General features: G+C 38.0%; 6 protein-coding genes and 1 non-coding gene across 7 annotated transcripts in view; 1 reads left to right on the top strand and 6 right to left on the bottom strand.

Annotated features, from left to right (window-relative positions):
• Window positions 1-1,554: 1,554 nt before the first annotated feature.
• Window positions 1,555-1,849, bottom strand: CBG26125 (the record flags this gene model as incomplete). The annotated part of the gene is made up of 2 exons (XM_045244409.1): window positions 1,555-1,705; window positions 1,767-1,849. 2 exons carry the CDS (start codon window positions 1,847-1,849, stop codon window positions 1,555-1,557), a joined length of 234 nt encoding a protein of 77 aa, XP_045098223.1.
• A 572-nt stretch (window positions 1,850-2,421) lies between these two features.
• Window positions 2,422-3,501, bottom strand: CBG03582 (the record flags this gene model as incomplete). Its single annotated transcript, XM_002647014.1, has 2 exons — window positions 2,422-3,361; window positions 3,419-3,501. The coding sequence occupies 2 exons, from the start codon at window positions 3,499-3,501 to the stop codon at window positions 2,422-2,424; spliced, it is 1,023 nt and encodes a 340-aa protein (XP_002647060.1).
• A 2,580-nt stretch (window positions 3,502-6,081) lies between these two features.
• On the bottom strand, window positions 6,082-7,152 carry CBG03581 (the record flags this gene model as incomplete). Its single annotated transcript, XM_045244408.1, has 2 exons — window positions 6,082-7,012; window positions 7,070-7,152. The coding sequence occupies 2 exons, from the start codon at window positions 7,150-7,152 to the stop codon at window positions 6,082-6,084; spliced, it is 1,014 nt and encodes a 337-aa protein (XP_045092435.1).
• Window positions 7,153-8,606: 1,454 nt separating this feature from the next.
• Window positions 8,607-9,017, bottom strand: CBG26124 (the record flags this gene model as incomplete). Its single annotated transcript, XM_045244407.1, has 1 exon — window positions 8,607-9,017. The coding sequence occupies one exon, from the start codon at window positions 9,015-9,017 to the stop codon at window positions 8,607-8,609; it is 411 nt and encodes a 136-aa protein (XP_045098222.1).
• A 1,281-nt stretch (window positions 9,018-10,298) lies between these two features.
• CBG03580 lies at window positions 10,299-11,482 on the bottom strand (the record flags this gene model as incomplete). Its single annotated transcript, XM_002647012.1, has 2 exons — window positions 10,299-11,235; window positions 11,292-11,482. The coding sequence occupies 2 exons, from the start codon at window positions 11,480-11,482 to the stop codon at window positions 10,299-10,301; spliced, it is 1,128 nt and encodes a 375-aa protein (XP_002647058.1).
• Window positions 11,483-13,935: 2,453 nt separating this feature from the next.
• The window catches only part of Cbr-anoh-1, a gene marked incomplete at both ends in the record, with an annotated part of 7,868 nt that continues 2,811 nt past the window's right edge, over window positions 13,936-18,992 (top strand). The window contains 16 exon segments of the mRNA XM_002647011.1: window positions 13,936-14,193; window positions 14,806-14,985; window positions 15,312-15,494; window positions 15,630-15,739; window positions 15,782-15,931; window positions 15,978-16,067; window positions 16,640-16,734; window positions 16,780-17,306; window positions 17,520-17,668; window positions 17,713-17,811; window positions 18,085-18,148; window positions 18,151-18,196; window positions 18,244-18,404; window positions 18,461-18,704; window positions 18,834-18,898; window positions 18,901-18,964. Coding sequence (XP_002647057.1) covers window positions 13,936-14,193; window positions 14,806-14,985; window positions 15,312-15,494; window positions 15,630-15,739; window positions 15,782-15,931; window positions 15,978-16,067; window positions 16,640-16,734; window positions 16,780-17,306; window positions 17,520-17,668; window positions 17,713-17,811; window positions 18,085-18,148; window positions 18,151-18,196; window positions 18,244-18,404; window positions 18,461-18,704; window positions 18,834-18,898; window positions 18,901-18,964 — 2,485 coding nt within the window.
• CBG28405 lies at window positions 17,835-17,907 on the bottom strand. The gene has a single exon. It is a non-coding gene (tRNA).

Here is an 18,992-nt window from a genome sequence, read left to right as displayed (position 1 = left end):
GAGAGTGAGAACCACAGACAAACGCTATGCACTCACAGAACCTCTATGCACTCAAAGAGACCTGTGTAACCTGAAGACTAGAAGAATACAAAACACAGATTTCCTATAAAACACTATTTATTGAATTTACTCAATAAACCACTATAAAACCTTTAAAACCAGTGAGCCACACTTTAACGGGTCGTCATCAATCGTGAGCGAACACCAGCGAAAACTAAAGAAAACGATGAGAATTTGCCGAGAGAGGAGACGCGTTTTGGCGCGCACACAGTTTCGCGCGCGGATACAGTAATCCACACCTCTTGCACGTGTGTTCGGGGGAGATTTCTCTCCTTTAGACTTGGAAAGAGGATTTTAAAAGAGAAAACACGGTAGAATACCGTACATAACTATTAAACTTTCGGAGTTTGCTGGTTTGAAACAAAATGAGGACCCAAGCGACGAACTCGCGTTGTATGCACTGCAAACAGGCTGGTCTGAAACGATATCTGGTATGTCCGCTGACTGCAAGTACTGTGCCGCCCTAGTGCTCCATTTATGTAGCAATCGTGAAGAAAAAAATTATATTAAAACTTTATTCAGGTACAATAAACATTCCAAGTGATTTTCGAACACATTTTATGTAAATTATTTGGAAACAGTATAAACCTTAAAAATCTTTGGGACCCATAGAGGTGACCCATAAGGTTCAGGTGGTTTCATTTTCTTGCGTAGCGGTTAAATAACATCCCATAATTGGGTGAAGTTCATTTATTTAAAAACATTTAAAAAGTAAGACAGAATGAAGATAAGAGTTGCAGGGCAAAACCTTCTCCCCGACTCCCTGATAACCACCGCTTTTATACAGTGATTACCAAAGAGTCGTGGAGAAGTAAAGAAATAAAGTTCCACCCTGACAACAGAAAATGTAAGTTTAACAATTTCGACAAAATGATAGGTTTTAATTTCAGCGCAAATCCCACGAGAAGTTTTAATTATGAATTTCTTCAATCGTTCTTTTTCTGTTTCTTTTTCCTTTGATTTTAATCCTTTCAACAAGGCTTTGTAGTCTGGGGTCCTTTCCGAGCACCATATGATCAATTCTTTCAACTTTGGATTAGATCCCTTCTTCCACAATTTAAAGAAACGATCCAAATCTCGAAAAGTGGTTCCATGAAAAGCAACAAGACAAATTTCGACATTGAATGTAAAAAGGTCATCAACTCTCAGATTGCTTTGAAAATATAACTGCAACTCTTTCAAATTCGCCATGCCGATGTGTTGAATGGAAAAGTTACCTCGAAGAGGGACACGAATCAATGTCAGTTTCTCAGCGTTTGGAAGAAAAGCTCTCACAACGTTTTGAACTGACAAATTGTCTTGCTCATTTGGTTCCTCTTGACGAGGAAAATCTTGGTCTTGGTTGGTCTTGTAGCAAAGGCGTTGTTCTCCCAAACTCTTTCCGTGTTTGGACCAAATAATTGGTAAATCTTCTCGAAAAAGACTCGTTGATTCAGGTACATAAAAACGGACAAAATCATCATCCAGTCTTGTCTTTTGATCAATTGATTCTTTTCACACTCTCAACCTCACAATGATAGAATTGGAACTGAATTGGAAAACTATCAGTGGACGTTTCTCCATTGTAACTTGAACCGATGAAATCGGCAAACGAAGAGATTTAAACATGGAACGTGCCTTCTTTGATAGCAATGAGTAGATAATACTGAAATGACATACCTAAGCTCAATGAAATGGACACAAAACTTTCGAGGAAATAAACTCACATTTCATGTGGATCCATAGTTTTTAGAACCTTTGAACAGAGATCATTGGGTAGACATAGGAAGGGGAATCGTAGAGTGGTCATATCTGGAAAAAGAACAAATTGATAAACCAGAATGACTAATTATGAGAAGGAACAGTGGGCGACAAACTGGATGAAATAGAAAATGGGAATATCGAGTCTATAGAACAGAAGGAAGAGAGGACCCTATCGATTGGTCAATCAACAGAATCGCATCTCGAGTGGAAGACGTTTATCCAATACAGGTACGACGGCGAGAGCAGGTGGTGATGCAGAGAGTAACGAGGTGTCAAATGTGATCTCCTAGGAAAATATTGGCCGACGGCATGACATATTGCACAAGTTAAAGGAAACTTTTTCGTTTAATTAAAGGCGATTAGGCATACTGTAATCTGTTCGGGTTTCTGTTTTATTTCGAATTGCCACGGTACAAGAACTGTGTAGAAATTATAGGTGGTTTTTTTAAAAATCAATTTCTTTGTTCCGGATGGACGTTTTTTTTTTGATAAACGGTGTTCTGTGATTCCGATTAACACCCTACTGTGTTTCACTTGTGTTCAATTTATGTAGCAAAAGTGAACAAAAAATCATATTCAAAATTTATTCAGGTACATTAAAAATCTTTTTTGCAATAATTAGTCGAAGACAGAAAATGCAAGTTTATTTTCTCCCATATCGTTTTCAATTTCAGCGTGAACCCGATGAGAATTTTGAATTATGAACTTCTTTGATCCTTCTTCTCCTGCTTCTTCCTTTGCTTTCAATCCTTTCAGCAAGACATTCCAGTCTATGATGATTGCCGTTTTCCACCAAATGGACATATTCCTCAATTTTGGGTCGGATCCCTGCATCCACAATTTGAAAAAACGATTCAAATCGCGAAGAGTGATTTCATCAGAAACAATACCACAATTTTCAACATTGAGCGTTAAAAGATCATCCAACTTCAGAGTGCGGGGTGTCATAATCTTCAACTCTTCTAAATTCGCCATTCCAATGTGTTGAAGGGAAAGGTTCTCTCCAAGTGGGACACTATCCAATTTCAGCTGTCTAACGTTTGGTAGAAAAGCTTTCACGGCGTTTTGAACTGATAAAATGTCTTGCTCATTTAGTTCATCTTCGCGATCGCGATCGCGACGACGGCGAACGTGGTAATAGTTTATAGCAATGTTTCTGAATTTCAGGAAGATGTCACGAAGGGATTCCACCTCTAATTCTATCTCCCCAATATTAAATTCCGCAACATAGGATGTCTCGTTATGGGAAATCAAGCAGAGCCGTTGAATATACTCTCCAACACTCATTTCTTCATTTGACTCAAAAAATGCTACATATTTGAAGCGGTGAGTTATATCATTCTCCATTGATACATGAAAACGAACACCAACATCATCAAGGGTTGTCAAATGACGTCCGTGTTTTATGGGCACTGTTAACTCGAAATTGATAGAAATGGGACCGAATTTCAAGACTATCTGCGGATGTTTCTCAATTGTTACTTGAACAGATGAAATCAGTAAACAAAGATCCATAACCATGGAACATGCCTTCTTCGATATCAACGAGTAGAAAATTCTGAAACGACACACGCTCAATGCAAAAGATACAAAACTATTAGCGAAATGAACTCACATTTCGTGGAGCTCCATAGCTTTCAAAACTTCTGAATGAAGATCGCTGGGTAGACGTTGGAGTGGAAATCGTAAGTCTGCCATACCAAGGGAAAGGTAGAAATTAATGGAATAGAGTGACGACAAGCAGATAAATAGGAAATAAGATTTTTGAGTTTGTCGGGAAGATTGAGGCAGTGTCGATTGGTTAATCAATAAAGACGGGTCTCGAGTGGAAGACGCATATCTGGTGCAGGTACAACGTCAAATGCAGATGGGAATGTAACAAGGTGTCAAAAGAGATCTCCAGGGAAAAATTGTTGGCAGAAGACATGACAGTTTATACAGATTCAGAGAGATTTTCTCGTTAGTGAGGTTTGGTGTACAGTGCTAGATTCTATTTTTCCAACCGACCCAGGACCCAGGACCTGGCTAACGAATAACGGACGAAAAACGGACGAACAGCGGACGAAAAGATGACGAAAAGCTGGAAATTAAACATTTTACCAAAATTATACTTCGGATCTAGTTTTTTTTTTGTAACACAGGCCGTTCAGAACTCACAAAATTCCCGGGATGTACCCGCGGTTATCTCGGGGGATCCTATCACACGACCTCTGCTGAGCCACCAACCATCCTTAGGATCTCAGCCGACTCAGAAGAGATTGAGTGATGTTCCCCGAAAGACCCCATAAACGAGGACGATTATATAGTGGGGTGTTCTAGTTGTACCGACATCTCCCGGGTCCCGCCGTCCACTATACTTTGCGTGCAGGTGGGCGGGGCTTAGAGGTCAACGCCCTTATTAGAGACATTTCATCATTTTTCGAGCGTTTTTCACCGAATTTTTTTTAACCTTTGGAAGACTCGAAAATAAAAAAAAATACTATGACTTCAAGAGCTTGGAACACACTTTAATATTGTCAAAATTAGTAATTTTAGTGAAATATCTTTCATTTTTTCAATGAGTTCTCGCTGGCTAGAATGAATATGAAAAGAATGAATCCCCATATTAGATTTGCAATTTCGTCAATAATTTGCAATTTCCGAATTTTTCAATATGACTTGATTTCACGAAGTATTGCAAAACAAGACATATTTAGATTGTTTTGCGTCCTATTTTTTCAAATTTTGGAAATTATAGACAAAATGGAATTCATTGTTTTGATTTTTCATGAGATGTCTGACATTTTGAGCCTATTCGGAAATTGCAAACTTTTGGCAAATTATTGAAATTATTGACCTTTTTAGGCCGATTTTCGACATTACGAAGGGAGCCACCTCTAATTCTAACTCCCCGATATTAAATTCGGCAACATATGATGTTTCGTTATGGGAAATCAAGCAGAGCCAAATGACGTCCGTGTTTTATTGGCACTGTTAACTCGAAATTGATAGAAATGGGACCGAATTTCAAGACTATCTGCGGATGTTTCTCAATTGTTACTTGAACAGATGAAATCAGTAAACAAGGATCCATAACCATGGAACATGCTTTGAGCCTATATATCTCACTTCTTTTGAAAGATATCGAAAAGTTGTCAACTAATAAAATGTTTATCACGATATCGGCAACATTTTATCACGATATCGGCAACATTATACATAGCAGTATTGCTTGTATACAAAAATTGGAGCAGTGCACGCTCTCCCACAGAACAATTCCGAACTGCAAATTAATTTTTGATCTACAGAAAAAAAGTTTGGCGCGATCACAATTGCAGGTCTAAAACCATAATTTCAGAATTTTTCATCTGATTTTGTGGAGTTCCAAGATGATTCAAATAATTCTTTAAAAATTAATTAGTGGTTATAGATTCATGTATGGTCGTTTTCCGGAAGAAAAAAATGTCAAAAATGGTCATTTTGAAAGTTTTTTACAGAAAAAATCTATCTTCTCTTTCAGTTTTTGACATTTCTAGGAGTTCTATAGCTCAAAAAAACCGCAATTATTTTCTCTACATTTTCTATGGATGAATTTTTAATTCGTCGGATAAAACTTTTTTTATAATTCAAAAACCTCATGGAATTGCACAAAATAGCATTTTTGCGTTGTTTTTTGATTATAAAAAAAGTTCTATCAGACGAATTAAAAATTCGTCCATAGAAAATGTAGAGAAAATAATTGCGGTTTTTTTGAGCTATAGAACTCCTAGAAATGTCAAAAACTGAAAGAGGAGATAGATTTTTTCTGTAAAAAACTTTCAAAAATGACAATTTTTGACATTTTTTCTTCCGGAAAACGACTATACATCAATCTATAACCACTCATTAATTTTTAAAGAATCATTTGAATCATCTTGGACCTCCACAAAATCAGATAAAAAATTCTGAAATTAAGGTTTTAGACCTGCAATTGTGATCGCGCCAAACTTTTTTTCTGTAGATCAAAAATTAATTTGCAGTTCGGAATTGTTCTGTGGGAGAGCGTGCAGTGGAAGATAGAATCGGCAATCTTTTAGATTCATAACATTTTTAATTTCCGACCTGTTTGGAGAGCACAACAGTTGTCGAAAAGCATCAGTAAAGTTCCAGAAAGTTTAGGTTACGGTTTTTCGTTGCGGGGACCGGTGGTTTTTCCACAGCATCGATTTTTTGTGTCAGAATTAAATTTCAAAGAAAATGATCATTTTATGTTGCAATGGCAAACCAAAAAATTATTAATATTCAAAATAAAATCAAGAATTAATTCAAAGTATTGAATTTGACCTCCATAGTTGTTGCCGTCCATTCAACTTCGATTTCAGCGCCAACCCTATGTTTTCGAATTCTGAACTTCTTTTTTACACGATTTTCATCCGTGTGTCCTGCTTCCACCACTTCTTCTGCTTGTAATCCTTTCACCAGAACATTCCATTGGTCCGCCCAAGAAATTCCCATTTCGTGAGCAAACAATTCATATTTCTTCAACTTCGGATTGGATCCCTTCATCCACAATTTGAAGAAACGATTCAAATCACGAAGCGACCATTGATAATCATATTGGTGTATTCGTTCAACATTCAATGTTAGAAGATCTTCAAGCTTCAGATTGGGAACGAAATATAAACCCAAAACTTTTCTATTCACCTTTCCGAAGTGTTGAAAAGATAGTCTCCCATCAAATGGGACATCAAACAATAGGATAAACTGAACATCAGGAAAAGCTTTGAACACGTTTCGAGCATATCGAATGTTATACTTGTTTGATTCATTTTCGTCGCATACGATACTGTAACTCCTGGGTGTTGGGAAAGTGTTCAGAAGTGTTTCGATGTCTAATCTCCATAAATCTCCAATGAGAAATTCGATATGAAGACGCATCACGTGTTGGAAAATCGAGCAGAGATGTTGAATCCACTCTCCCATATTCTTTCCTTGATTTGACATAGTTGATGTTTCCGGATCCAGAATCGAAGATCGTTTTAACTCAACTTTCACATTTACAGGAACTTTATTCAGTTCCATCCTTCTTCGGTCGTTTTCGTAGATTTTCAACTCGTAATTAAGCGACATGAGACCGATGGATATTTTTATTTCCGGCGATGCCTTCAGTGTTGTTTCAACATCCCCAATCGGTATACGAAGAGATTTAACCATCGAATAGGCCTTCTTTGAAACGAATGAGTAGGCGATTCTGAAATGAATTAGGTTGAATGCAACAAATACGAAACTTTTAAAAAAATAAACTCACATTTCATGGAGGTCCATTGTTTTCAGGACTTCTGAACGGAGATCATCCGGTAGGCGATGGAGGGGAAATCTCTGGGTAGTCATACCTGAAAAAAGTAGAGGGATTAATGAAAAAATAATGAATAGACGAAATGAGGAAAGACTTGGAACAACACACGAGATGATCGGAATAAAAAAAAATAGAAAAAAAAGAATAGAAAATATCAGAGAGCACTTGGGTTCAAGCGAGGGGGTCAGAAAAAGCGCCCCAGCTAACTCGTAGGCCGGAAGAAATTTAATAATTTTAAAATGAACACGGGTTTGAACTAGATCATGATCTATTTCTTAAAAATTAAGGGTTGCAACGCGCGTATTCTCGCTCATCGTTTAAAACTTTGATACTCAGCCAACGAAGTTCGGCAGCGAATTGAGAATTTTTGAAAAATTTACTGGGGCGCGCTTTTTGACCTCCTCGCTTGAACAAAAGTGAGAGAGACGAATTAATGAAGAAGAAATTTCACTCATCTCTGTTGAGGAGAGGCAACTATCGATTGGTCAATCAATAAATAGGGTCTTAAGTGGAAAAAGCTTATCTTATGCACACGAAGTCACGTACAGATGTGAATGCATGATCGTTCAAAGAACCGATCAGAAAGCGCGCCGAACTTCGTTGGCTGATGATCAAACTTTCAAAAGATGAGAGAAAAAAGCGCGCATTGATTTGATCTATTAATAATAAATAGATCAAATCTGCGTCCACTTCAAAATTATTAAATTTTTCCCGGCTTACGATCATCCGTGACTAAAGTGATCAACCAAAAGTTCAGGTCGTTTGGCTGAACTATTCTTTTGCACTCACCGTATTTTCCGGACCTTGCCCTTTCGGATAAATAGTCATTTGGGCCTTTTTAACGTCATCTTGATAGAAAACACTTCCGTTGAAAAGATGACACAAAAAAAGAGTTGGCCCACTTTTTAAATCTCAGCCCTCTTCGTTCTAGGCCAACGGAATCAAGAAACTTTCAGGGCGTTACCAGACAATTATCAATGCTATTGGACGTTACTTTCATTGATCTTGCCCTTTCCGCTTCAAGGAAAATCTGATCCAAAATTATGCCAAAAAAAAGAAGAAACTTTTTTACCAACCTAATATTATGTTTTTTTTTAACATAGCTAAATTCTTCAGCTACATAATTATAACCTTTTTGAATATCTGGCCTTTTTGTGGTTTGCAGATGTAGATGTGATTGGAAATCATCACGATGGAATATTGATATAATGTGGAAATTGATATATCCAAGGAACAGTACTCAATGATGAACAAGCTATTTTATTACAAATTTATTAAACTCCAATAAAATGTTTTGGTTTTATCAATTTATTTGAAACATTTAATTTAAATTATATAACGAAGAGAGTGAAATACAAGGGAGGGGGGGCAGAAATATGGGACAGTCAGTTTTTCAAAGAGGAGCGACTTTACAATGTATGACTCATACATTATGAGAGAGGAAAAAGGGAAAGATACGATGATTTCAATAAAACTGTATCAGCAAGAATTATTTTGAAACAGTAAACTCCATCTGAAACACATCTCTATAGAGCAATTTACATCCAATTTTAGCGCAGATTCCACGAGAATTTCGAACTATGAACTTCGTTGATCCTTCTCCTTCTGTTTCTTCTGCTTTCAATCCATTCAGCAAGATATTCCACTCTGGTATGGCGTTCCTCTCAATGATCAAATGCTCCAATCTTAGATTAAATCCTTTGATCCACAGTTTGAAAAAACGATTCCAATCACGAAGGCTGATTTTATCAGTAGAAATCAAACATTTTTTAACATTGAATGTGGATACATCCTCATTTCTCAGATTGCGAGGAGCATACATCTCCAATTCTTTTAAATTGGTCATTCCAATGTGTTGAATGGAAAAATGTTCCTGAAGTCGGCCACAATCCAATTTCATTTTCCTAACGTTCGGTAAAAAAGCTCTCACAACGTTCTGAACTGACGAAATGTCTTTCCCATTTGGTCCATGTGGGCGATGGCGATCTGACCGCCGGGGTAGAGTAGACGCTAGGGTAGACGTTACGGGAACAAACGGACACACACACACAATTTGGTGATTTCCACAATGTTCTCGAATTCCCCATTCCGATATGTTGAAGAGAAAAATCATGTTGAAAAAAGAAGCGTTTCAATTCGAAATATTGAGAATCAAGTTGAAAAACCTTCAATACATTTTGAGCCGACAGGATGTCATGCTCATTCGCTTCTGCTTCGGGAAACTTTACAGAAGCTCTTCTAATTTGTGAAAAAGTATTCCGAAGGGTTTGTGTGTCTAATCCTATTTCTCTAACATCAAACTTCGCAATATAACATAACTTCGGTTCAGAAATGAAGCAGAGATCTTGAATTCATTCTCCAACAGTCTTTTCTTGATTTGTCCGAGCTGATAATATTTCTCTGACTCCGGGAATCTCATAATTGTTATATATCACTTTTACACTGAGGGGAAGACCATTCAAGCTCGTCATCTTTTAGTCGTTTTTGTGCATATTCAACTCAAAATTGATAACAATTAATCCCAAATGCACATCTATCTGCAGTTGTTTCTTCATTGTCATTATAACATTTGATATCGGTGAGCAAAGAGCCTTGAACATTGAATAGGAATTTTTCGAAATAAAAGAGTAGACAATCCTGAGTGTACACCTCACGACAATTTTTGATCTTCAACTTCTTTTTTCTTGTATTTCTTTTTCGTTTTGCTTTCAATCCTGTGAGCAAGACTTTCCAGTCTGGGATGGTTTCCGTTCTCCAATAAATGATCAATTTCTCCAATTTCGGATTAGATCCCTTCTTCCACAATTTGAAGAAACGATTCAGGTCACGAAGTGACATTGGATCTGTATGCAGGAAAATTCTTTCAGAATTCAATGTCAAGAGGTCATCAACGTTCAGATTGCGAGGAGACTGGATATCCAACCAATTCAAATTTCCCATTCCGATGAGTTGAAGGGAAAAATGCTCTTGACAAGGGACACGTTCCAATCGGAGATGTGTAACATCAGGCAGAAAAGCTTTCGAAACATTCTGAGCTGACAGGACGTCATTCTCTTCTGCTTCTTCTCGGGAAAAGTTATTGAAATGCTTCCAACCATTCGGAAAAGTATTCCGAAGGGATTGAATGTCCAATTCTATTTCTCTAACATGAAAATCCGCAACATAACGTAACTTGGGTTGATTAATTGAGCAGAGATGTTGAATCCATTATATTTTCCGAATCCACCTCGACCAGCTGCGATTCCACCTCCACCAGCTCCGATCGTCCGATTCCACCTCCACCAGCTCCGATCGTCCGATTCCAAATCGACCATCTCCGATTCCACCTCCACCAGCTCCGATCGTCCGATTCCACCTTGACCATCTCCGATTCCATCTCCACCAGCTCCGATCCTCCGATTTCACCTTGACCATCTCCGATTCCACCTCCACCAGCTCCGATCCTCCGATTCCACCTTGACCATCTCCGATTCCACCTCCACCAGCTCCGATCCTCCGATTCCACCTTGTCCATCTCCGATTCCACCTTGACCATCTCCGATTCCACCTTCACCAGCTCCGATCCTCCGATTCCACCTTGACCATCTCCGATTCCACCTCCACCAGCTCCGATCCTCCGATTCCACCTTGACCATCTCCGATTCCACCTCCACCAGCTCCGATCCTCCGATTCCACCTTGACCATCTCCGATTCCACCTCCACCAGCTCCGATCCTCCGATTCCACCTTGTCCATCTCCGATTCCACCTTGACCATCTCCGATTCCACCTCCACCAGCTCCGATCCTCCGATTCCACCTTGACCATCTCCGATTCCACCTCCACCAGCTCTGATCCTCAGATTCCACCTTGACCATCTCCGATTCCACCTTGACCAGCTCCGATCCTCCGATTCCACCTTGTCCATCTCCGATTCCACCTCCACCAGCTCCGATCCTCCGATTCCACCTTGACCATCTCCGATTCCACCTCCACCAGCTCCGATCCTCCGATTCCACCTTGACCATCTCCGATTCCACCTCCACCAGCTCCGATCCTCCGATTCCACCTTGACCATCTCCGATTCCACCTTGACCATCTCCGATTCCACCTCCACCAGCTCCGATTATCCAATTCCACCTTAACCATCTCCGATTACACTTCCACCAGCTCCGATCATCCGAATCCATTTTCACTGGCTCCGATCCTCCGAATCCATCTCCACCAGCTCCGATCCTCCGATTTCACCCTGACCATCTCCGATTCCACCTCCACCAGCTCCGATTCTCCGATTCCAACGGCTCCAGCACCCAGATCCCAGAGCTCCAGCTCCCACAGCTCTGGATCCCAGAGCTCCAGCTCCTTCCAGCTGGATACCAGTTCTCATTTGGGGACTGACTGATTCTCACTGTTTCTCTCTTCCCTTATATGCAAAAAATTCTGGGAGATTCTTATCTCTTCGGTCCATTTATTCACTTTGAAAAAAAGTTTTTTCCAAAACGTGAAATTTTCTTTCGCTGAAAAATAATTAATTTATAAAAATAATTTATATTTTTTGAGTTTTTTACGCGTGCGCCATATTATAATTCCATTCTCACCTTATTTTCATAGTGCATGGGTGGCCCAGTGGTATACGGTGTCAGCTATGAAGCAGAAGGTTTTTGGTTCGACTCCCGCCTAGTGCTTTCTTTTTTTCTTTTTTGCTTTTTGTGAGAATAGGCGAGAATTGTGAGAATAGGCGAGAAAAATGTATAGAATAACAAAGTGTCAAAAGAGGTCTCCTGGGGAAAAATGTTGGCAGAAGACATGGCAGGTTGTATAGAATATTTATAAAATTCAGAAAATTTTTTTGAGGATTACTGTATTTCCAAATTGTTAGATCACCTCACATTCTTGACTAAAGACGATGATTTCTTGATAAAGCTGAAAATTTTGCCAATTTGATCCGATGGATTTTGATAGTTGTCATATTTCTAGAAGTGTTCAGACCCTGGTTCATTTTTAGCGGTATATCTCATCTGGATGACCTTATATAAAAAGTTTTCAACTATAAAAATAAAGCTCAATTTTTGTTTGGTATACTTTAAAGTTTTCAGGAAAATCGAAAAATTCTGTACTACTTTTGAAGACTTCAAATTTTCCATAAATCCTCTAATAGAAGCGCCCCACATTGTCAGGTATGAGCTCGGTTTTTTCGAAAGATAAATTGGTCAACTGGCAAAGCGGTGTATCTTATCTTGTAGAGCTTTTACAAAAACGTTGTCAACTACAAAATTGGCTCTATTTTGGTTTGGTTTATTCTGCAATTTTCAGAAAAATCTAAAAATTCTGAACTACTTTTTGAAGACTTATAAGTTCACTATTTTTACTTCAATTTTTCTCCAGCTTCTTTTCATTTGCCATAACAGCTTTTTTCCATTTTCCCACCCCAGGTTCTTCTATACACATTTCACCCTCTTTTTTTCCGTTTTCTCTTGCTTCCGTTTCTATGACAATCAGGGTACATTTAATCAACAACAACACGGGACTATTTTACCTTTTCTCTGCGTCTCCTAGTTTTCCAGCGTCTCTCATTTAATCCGCTTTCTGGAAAGAAAAGGGGTACTGGATGAGAACCTAATTCCATTCATATTTTTGCTGACAAGATGGCTCGTGGAGATCCGGAGCATGGAATTCAACGATATGATGTGAGTTTGAAATTTAAAAATTGTTGATGAAAACCCATTTTAATTATAGTTGTGAAAATTCTGGTAGCTAGGGGTAACGGAAATAAATAGAAGAGTGACGGCTGAAAAAATGTGTTAAGCCTGGTGATATTATTCCGGTTGAATAGTAAAATGAGAGAGATCAGAATATTTTATAGAACATATGGCTTCTAGTTTTTTGGAGTTATCAGGTTGCATAATACATTGATTTTTTTTTGTTGAAAAATAACCTTTTACTCTGAAACGACGAAATTAGATTTCGAAATTCTCAGCTAAGGACAGTCACCTTCAAAGTCCGGAAAGTGTATTCTAGAATTATTCGATTTTTCTGAAAGTTTCAGAGTATACCAAACAGAAGTAGAGCATCATTTTTGTAATTGACAACTTTTTTATAAAAATCCAATGAAGCGAGATATGCCATGTGTAAGCTGGCGGGCAAGAGCCGGTGCGAGTATAAAGGGGGGGGGAGGTGGCTTCACTGGTACCTCTGTCACTTCCAGACGTCATATCTCGCTTGAGCGCGTTTGCACAAAAAAGTTGTCAACTACAAAAATGAAGCCCTATTTGTGTTATGTATAATCCCAAATTTTCAGACAAATTGGAACATTCTGAATTGCGTGTTCGAGACTCTAAACTTTAGAGTTTTCTGGAATTTTTGAGAAATTTCGGACTACATTTTTAAAAAATCAATTTGTAGAATTTGAGCTACCGTTTAAGCTAAAAAATTAACTTAAGAAGTCGTATTTGTTTTTCTAATGAAATCCAAAAATAGAGAGTCATTAGTTATTCTAGAATCAGAATACATGACTAACTAGCCACTCTAAAAAAACTAAAAACCTGAAAAGTTAATCAGAATAAAAAAATCTAGATTGATTTATGTCAAGATAATCATATTGAACAGGAGAAAAGTATTTGATTCGCAGTCTTTCGTATTTTAAAGCTCCAGGTTTTTTTTCATTTGATCAGAGACCACAGCTAAAGTTTTTTTTCTTGTTTATCAACATATGTTTGTAGTTTGGATTTTTAGAAGCACATGAGCTTTTCTTGCTTCAATGATTTCAAATATTTTGAATCTAAATATTCTTCTCTCTATTCATTTCATCTCATTTTTCAGGTGCCGCTTCGCGAGTATCGTATGCTCGCAGCCACCACTGAAGTCGATTATCCATATTTCCCATTTCGAATATCGATTGACTTTGTGCTCGTTCACAATGCGGCTGAGTCACAATCAAAGGGAAAATATCGGGATTTCTTCGAGAGGGCTATTCAGAAAGAGGGGCTTATCATACGGCATCAACAATCCGGTCAGACTCACTTCACGCTAATCTCCACACCTTTTCATCGGTTGTCCAGGGAAGCAGAGTCGACTCAAATGTGTTTTCCGTTGAAAGATGTGAGTATGGGAAAATGGATTAGGAAGTTCAAAGATTACAAAGACGGTCCGTTATCTTTGGCTTAAAAATTGTATCATAATATAAGCAATATTTTATTAGTTGACGACATTTTGATACCTTTTACAGGAATCAAGATAAATTAGACAAAAGTTAACAGTGTGCGGTGTTGTTCCTCCATACTTCCAACTGTGCTCCAATTTATCTCCGCCCCTGTGATAGGTACAAAAAATAGATCAACCGACAAAACCTTTTTAAAAAGTTTCCTACATTTCGTAGATTCTGAAAAAAAGAATACAAAATTCTAGGCTCTAACCAAGAAGAGCCTATCTCCTACGACCATTTTAAGTCCAGTTATGGTCTTATGAAGATTTTTAGGTGCGAGACGCAGAGAAACGAGACATACTGCGTCTCTGACCCGAAACTTTAAATCGCGAAAGCTCCGCTCGAAATCGCTTAAATTCATCCATTTTTAGAGTATTTTACACAATATTTTCTAGATTTTTAGAAAAATGTATATACCCATAAAAATGTAATAAAGTTTGTATTTAATAGGAGCCGATATATATTGGGGCAAAGTTGATGTCGCCCGGTTCAAAATGATATTTTTTCAGTGTGAAGTGAAGCCGGGAATGCCATCCTGTTGTGTTCCTCTATCGAAAATCTTTGTGACCGATGACACAGTCCGTTTTATAAATGCACCTTTTCAAAGGAAACATGGTTCACTTTTTGTGAATTATCACGATGAAAAATCTTTTTTTACACCTGCGCAAAGGGGGTGTCTGACTTATCAGGTAACCCATTTTATATGTTTAATTTTGTTTGATGTTTTGTTTTGTTTGAAAAAACTGGACGTTTGTCTGAATCCTTGACTCAAGATTGCAGGTATCGTGAAAGGGGTTAAGTCAACTTGCACCCAATTTATCTCGGTTCCTGTGAAACATACCAAAAAGTGTTCGACTGACAAAATATTTATCATAATATCAAAAGCATTTTATCAGTTGACTGCTTTTTGATACCTCTAACCGTAACCGAGATAAATTGGATTAAAACAAGAAATCTTTCTAGTCAAAGCACTCTAAAGTAATGATGTTCAATGCAAATGGCAGAACAGTTTCAGATATTGACCAAAATCGACATAAGCAAAGATTTGAAGAATGAGAGGTTGGGAGATTCACAAGACACTGAACAAGATCCCTCTTCCTCGATAACTTCTGATGAGCAATTGAGACGAAAAGGATTGACATGGTTGCTGATGAGAGATGTTTATGAAGAAGCGTTTGTGTTACATGCACCTAGCAAGGTATGAATCACCGTTTTCAGTGGAAAAATAACAATCAAATTTGAAGTCCTCAAAAAGTAGTTGAACATTTTTCGATTTGTCTGGGCAAAATTGATATATTTTTGCCGGAATTTCTACATAAATCCACTATTTCAGGAGGAGCCATACTTCAAGGAAATGCAGAATGGAAGTTTGAAAACTTACAATGAGTTTATTTCGGAAATTGAGCACGATCCTAGAAAGAGTCTGAGCAATGCTTGGGAGCGGTGAGATTTTTTTTAATGACCAAAATATTACTGTACTTTCAGATGGTACAAATTCCAACCCCTAAACAAGATACGCGACTATTTTGGTGAACAAATCGCGTATTATTTTGCCTGGCAGGGAACATTTATTACACTTTTGTGGCCAGCTGTTATATTTGGATTCATTGTTTTTATTTACGGTTTCATTGATAGGTTTGGGCCACTGTAGAAAATTAAAAATAAATGAAGGAAGTTACAGTATCAGTAGTTCTCCACTGGATTGGAATCATTGCAAAGTGGTGAATTTTAAAGGAAAAACTGAAAATGTCGCATGTGGAATGAGGAATGGGTAAGTGACAGATTGGAACGTATGAAAATGGACGGAAAGTTTGTTGCTATGATCTGAAAATTGTAGGAGGTAGGAAGCAAGTCTAACCACATATTGTTTGAAATTTCGATTTAGTTTGGATTATTTTTTTGAAAGTTATGGATCCAGAGCCAAACCCTACCTACCGTAATTCCTGTAATGGAAGCCCACTCACTTGCACTTTGAGCTCAATTATCTCGGTTAATATGATAGATATTAAAAATGTGTCAACTAATAAAATGTTGGGAATAACATAATCAGTGTTTTATCAGTTGACAAAATTCTGATATCATTCACAGGACTCGGGATAATTGAGCTCAAAGTTAAGGTAAAGAATAAGGGCTCAAGGCTGACTGTTTGGGGAGCTTCTATTGCTGGGAAGACAAAAAGCTCTTCTCTTCCAAACCCGATATCTCTTCTAGAAATATTTATAAAAATTTTGTCAACTACAAAATTGAAGATCCTGACTTATTTTATACTTTTTCAAAATTTTCATATCAAACAAACAAAGTTTAAGTACTTCTGTAGTTGCTCAAATTGAACGAATATTTCAGAGTAACATTATTTTTCTCAATGCTCACCCAATGGTTTATGAGTTCGTTCGATACAAAAATGAATGCATTTTTTGCAGTATTCATGTCGATTTGGGGTATTTAACTATTAAATTTTAAAAATCCGAAATTTTTTAATTCAGGAAGTGTCTTTGTGCAAATCTGGAAACGTAACAACTCTGTGCTATCCTATCAGTGGAATTCCGACGATTTCCATGCTATCGAACCGGATCGTCCCGAATTTCGAGGATCCAAAATGAAAGAGGACCCGATTACCGGGGAAGATATTTGGATTTCTCCAGCCATATTCCGCTATCTTAAAATGATTGGATCATTTTTCTTTGTCTCGTTTTCCATGCTTCTAGTAATCATATCTCTCATGCTGGTAACTCTTCTCAAAATTTGGATGGTTTACAATTTTCAATGCAACAAAGAGTACACTTTTAATTGTTGGCTCTCTGCCGCATTCCTCCCTTCGGTTCTAAACACTTTATCTGCAATGGGTCTTGGCGCGGTCTACAGTAACCTAGTGGCACGTTTCAACACATGGGAGAATCATCGGACGGAGTCGGAGCATAATAATAGTTTGATTGTGAAGATATTCGCTTTTCAAATGGTCAACACCTATACTTCCCTGTTCTACGTGGCATTTGTAAGACCGGAAAGTCATGTAAGTTAGCTCTAATAGCAGCCCACCCAAAACGCCAACTTTAAGCCCAATTATCTCGATTCCTGTGAAAGATATCAAAAAGTTGGCAGCTGATAAAATTTTTATCATAAAGCCACCAATATTTTATCAGTTGACAAATTTTTGATATCTCTCAAAGCAACCGAGATAATTGAGCTTGATGGTTTGATACCGTAAAATACGTTATCTTTGCAGGGTCTGCAACCGCATGGACTTTTTGGACTTGGAGAGGAATTCAAAGACACTTGTCTAGACGATACGTGTAGCTCTTTGCTGGCACTTCAGTTGCTAACCCACACTTTGATTAAACCGGTTCCCAAGTTTTTGAAAGATGTTGTGATACCGTATGAAAAAAAGGAGAGAAGCATTTTCAGTCTCACAATTCCAGATACTTTGTAAAACTATTCCGTCTTCGAATGTACACAAGCAGAACTGAAGCAAAACGGGTTGAAGCTGAAGAAGATGACCAGGCCAATGTTTTAGTGAGGTAAAAAATTAGAAAAACGAAACTGATCTCGGGCGGGCTCGAACCACCGACCTTCTGTGTGTTAGACAGATGTGATAACCACTACACCACGAGACCACTGGAGTAGGAAGGTGGAGAGGGTGTATAAGAGGCGCCACTTGTTGCGAAAGATAAGAGGAGGGAATAATTGACTTGAGCTTGCAGAGAATGGTTGAAGCCAAGTGCTGGAGACTTCGTTTTATGGGAGATGAATGAGAAAATTATAATGTTCGGGACCACCATGATGTTTGCAAGTCTATTCCCTCTCTCACCACTTCTTGCTCTAATCATTGGTTTTGTGGATATGCGAATCGACGCGATCGTTTGATTTGGTTCAATCGGAAGCCGATTCCATTGATTACAAATGGTAATTTCCATTGGGATTACTGTAGAAAACAATAATTTTATTTTTAGGAATCGGAATATGGCTTCCAATTCTCACTTTCCTACAGTACTGCGCAGTTTTCACGAATGCTTTCATTGTTGCATTCACCTCGGGTTTCTGCTCGACATTCTTTGCCGATGGAGAGTATTGTACGGTTCAGAATCGCTTAATTATTGTTATAGTTTTCCAGGTTTGTCTATTTATTTTCAAAAAAAATTATCAAATACTTTTCTTGTATTCTTTCAGAACCTCGTCTTCGGTCTCAAATATCTTCTCTCCAGTGTGATTCCATCAGTTCCTGCTTCCATTAAAGTAGCTTTGAGGAAGAAACGCTATGTGACTGCTCATATAATGGAGAAAGGAGATGTGCCCCATAAAACTAGAATTAAGAAGCGCACTCGAATGGTAAAACTAGCATGGATCACCTCGAATCATAAGGCTGCTCGGCGTGGGAAAAAGAAGGACTCAGCAACGCCACCAAAAATGATGATGAAGCGATTGTTGCAAGATTAACTTTATCGAAGGTTCCACAACGAAAGCTACCGTAACCAAATAATATTTTAATTGCTTTTCACTGATTGATTTTCGTCGATTTTTCAGTTATTTTTCCCCAAACAAGTCGGAAAATACGATAATGTGATCAAATTCTTGTCCAATGGGGATGAACCTCGCGGCCTGGAATTTATTTAAAGGCGCATCGTCGGACCACCAATGAAATCGTCGTTTTGTATTCTAGATTTTTCGATAAAAGTTATTTTAGCTTCTTTTTCTGGATTTG

Source organism: Caenorhabditis briggsae, assembly GCF_000004555.2.
Source record: "Caenorhabditis briggsae complete genome, chrIII, whole genome shotgun sequence".
NCBI lineage: Eukaryota > Metazoa > Nematoda > Chromadorea > Rhabditida > Rhabditidae > Caenorhabditis > Caenorhabditis briggsae.
The sequence above is the reverse complement of the archived record's forward strand: the minus strand, read 5'-3'. Positions and strand labels throughout refer to the sequence as shown.